Source organism: Sinocyclocheilus rhinocerous, unplaced genomic scaffold, assembly GCF_001515625.1.
Source record: "Sinocyclocheilus rhinocerous isolate Xijiao unplaced genomic scaffold, SAMN03320098_v1.1 scaffold771, whole genome shotgun sequence".
Lineage (NCBI taxonomy): Eukaryota > Metazoa > Chordata > Actinopteri > Cypriniformes > Cyprinidae > Sinocyclocheilus > Sinocyclocheilus rhinocerous.
In genome coordinates, this window is record NW_015640450.1 from 464278 (window position 1) to 467770 (window position 3493).

General features: G+C 37.7%; 1 protein-coding gene across 1 annotated transcript in view; it reads right to left on the minus strand.

Annotated features, from left to right (window-relative positions):
• LOC107752839 (FH1/FH2 domain-containing protein 3-like) overlaps positions 1-3493 on the minus strand; it is a 212572-nt gene that overhangs the window by 31742 nt on the left and 177337 nt on the right. Inside the window, exons 8-10 of the mRNA XM_016568910.1 lie at positions 2342-2436; positions 2056-2199; positions 1566-1807 (exon numbers count right to left, since the gene is read on the minus strand). Coding sequence (XP_016424396.1) covers positions 1566-1807; positions 2056-2199; positions 2342-2436 — 481 coding nt within the window. The remainder of the gene's footprint in view (positions 1-1565; positions 1808-2055; positions 2200-2341; positions 2437-3493) is intronic.

Consider the following 3493-nt stretch of genomic DNA (forward strand, 5'->3'; position numbering starts at 1 on the left):
TTTTAACATCAGAAATGTAGGAATTAATTATATTATATATATATATAATTATATATATTATACAAATTAATTTTAGTTTATGAACTAATTTGAGGCTTAAAAATATATTTTCTACTTGTTTCCATTTGTGTTTGTATTTCTACTTATATATTTTATTCTCACAACGATTTTATGATGCTAAAACACTGGAGAACTTGATTAGATCTCTACTCTTGATTACAGGATACACAGCGAGTTCTATTACTCAAATGCGATGACCAATCTCACACACTGGTGAGTAAATTTTCCGGGGCACCGTAATTCAGTATCACCTATAGTAAGATCTGCTTTGAGACACAGAATACACCCAACATAACACAGAGCGGCTGAGCTGGCCTGTACTCTCTCTCTCCACTGCCTGACGTGACCTTACCGTGTCCCTTCTTACAAGTGACTCGCTGGATGAGAGAAAAACCATATGAAGCTTTATACTAGCTTCATATATACTACTGTGATTCCCAGTTTGGATATCTATGCCTTCACCTTTGTCCTTTGAAACATTCAAAGGATACGGATTCAGTGTATGATTATAATTTACAACAAAAAATGCAAGGACAAGATCGAGTACCTCATGTAGTGCTACAGCCCTGAGAATTATGCATGGCTCGAAACTCCATATTTCAGTAACTTCCTATTTCCTCTCAGCCTCACAGGTTCCCACCGCCTCCCTCGTGTGCATATGATTAATATGAATGTCTGTAGACCAGCAAGTGCTCCCAGTCTCTCCCTCGGAGCATTATTAAATTCTCCATCTTCTTTTGGGACTTAAAAACTCTCATGTCAAAAGTATCATGATAGAACACCCAATATAAAACTGCTTCCTGTTCTTTAAAAATCAGTACATCCTGAACTACACATAGTGTTTTGTTGCTAAAAACGAATATATGTGGTCAGGGGAGGGCAAAAAAAATGGTTTAGTGTAGGATTTTCACTTTCACTTTTTCATAGATTTCACAAGACAACAATTGAAAGTGTCATATTTTTGTTTTCACATTTTCATAATCTGTATATTGTTTAGTTGCCCAGTAAAAAAATATCCAAAAGTAGAAAATAAAAGATTTATTTGTCAATTGTTTAAAATAATAAACTGTCTAACAATAGATAAAGAAACAAGTAAACAAACAACTAACCAAATAAATAAATAAAAACACTGCCAATGGAGTATATTATTTGAAAACAAGTCACATACCAATTTGGTTTTAATTAAATATACATTGTTTTATAGATCATATTTTGACTGGAAAGTTATATTACAAAACTATTTTACATTTAAAAACTTTGGTAAGCAATAATAGTAATACATTGCATTAATAATTAAATAAAATATAACAAATAATTAAGTATATATATATATATATATATATATATAGTTTTCCAGTTACATGACGACAATTTTTAAGATATTTTAACTGAAATTTCAGTTAAATCCTTGTTTAAAGGATTCTGTCACTTGCTTTTAAATGTAGTAGAAGACACAATATAATTTATTCAAGTCAACTTCTATTTCTCTCTTTCTCTTTTCTCACCTTTCACTGATATCGTCTATCCTCTGGCCATTGAGGGGAAGTATGTTGGGCATGTGGCTGTGGCAGGGGGAAGAAGGAGCAGAAGTGTGGCCTTTCCCATTTTGGAGCGAGTGTCTTCGGCTGCGGCGACGTTCCAAACCCCGCCTCTCAGGAGTGGCCCCTACGCTGGCCCGACGCCGACTTTTGTGTCCGGATGGAGGAGGCTGTGTCTCATCATCACCATCTTCATGACGAAGGGTTGACTATGGATAAACATGATTATTAGACTAACAGCAAATAACAAATATCACATCTATGTTAAAGTTTTACAAATCAAGGACTACGTTTTGTCAACTTTTTTGTAAAAACAAAAAAAAACATTTGACATTTTTAAATTTCCTATTGTTCATTTGCATTGGACTTGGTGTGAATTTAGACCTCAGTATCATCAGTTTTGAACAAGATCATTCAGACGGTGTCTAATTGAAAAGCAAACTGAGCACACGCTAACCTCATAGATATTGAACTGTTCCACTAGGTCCAAATCTGTGCCCTTCCTGTTGACGTGTCTCTTGGCCACGGCCTCCATGTCCTGCTCCTCCACACTGTCAACCACATCATAGAACGTGTCCTGGTCAGGAAGCACAGCCAATGTCTGCAGAAACACCACAGATATATAAGAATATAATATAACTTTTTATTTTAATTTTTTTTGAGTAAATTCATATATAACACCATGTAACTGAGAGTGTGCTAAAAGTGTCTGACATTTCTGAACCATAATACTGTCCGGGTACCTTGTTAATAAGGGTCATGGCATAAACCAACAGCTCAGTGTCCATTCCATCTTTCTCATCCAGGATTTCCATGGCATTGGACCAGGGCTTACAGCCTGAATACAGACAAACAAAAGTGTCAATGAGGGTCAATCATAAATAAGAGTGTCTATTTTACAACGTAAAAAGTGTATAAAGATATATAAATATCATTAATTATTAATTTATGAATATCACTATGTATTTGGGGAGTCACACCACGTGACTTTTTTTAAAACCAAAGATCAAATTATCTGATATTTTAGAGACTTATTAACCTTGGCACATAGTAATGATATATCATTTCCTGTTTTATGTTTCATACTGTAAACAGTCAAGCAGTTTTGATAAAATAATTTTTTATAAGAAATAATAGACTATGCCAAACTACTTCAGAGTGAAAACCATTCAGAAATGAAAAGCATTCTAATCACAGAAGAGCTGCATTCAAGTCACTGTATTTATGAACTGCATTTTAAATGTATTTCTGAATGAATTAATAGTACCGAAAAAATGAGCATCAAGAAAAAAAAATCTTTACATGATCATGTTGAATTGAATTCACTAAATTCAAAGGAACTGCGGTTCCGTTTCAGTCGGTCACTCCGAGTCACGTCGGTGACCGACGAATTGGGATCTCGCTTAGAGAGACCAATCCACTTCGAGTGTAAACTAAACGAGCCAATGCACATTGGCATGCGATGATTGCATCCAGCTGCCGCTGATCACAGCGTGAGCATAAAAAGGATGGTCACGATCGCTGCCTCACATGTCTGGGCATTAAACACGCTGAGGTGGCATTCGCGGATGAGTCATGTTCCCATTGTGGGAAGATGACCATCTCGGAGCTGCAGGTCAGTCTCCGTTTCCTCCAGGGGGGCGGAGCTCCGTTGCCTCTGCCGCAATCTAGTGTTCGTCCTGGCGGCAGCCAGGCGTGGACTACTTCGGGCAGTAGCACGGGCGGTCTGAGGGTTACAGTGGTGGCAAACCGCTCAGGGAACCAACCCTCGGGGGACCATCGCTCCTCTACCGCTTGGCAACCAGTTTAGCTGCCAAAGTAACGCGCTGGGCCCTCTTCAAAGAGCGTACCAGCGGTATCCTTCGGTGCTCCTCCCGACGACCGGATGTCGATCA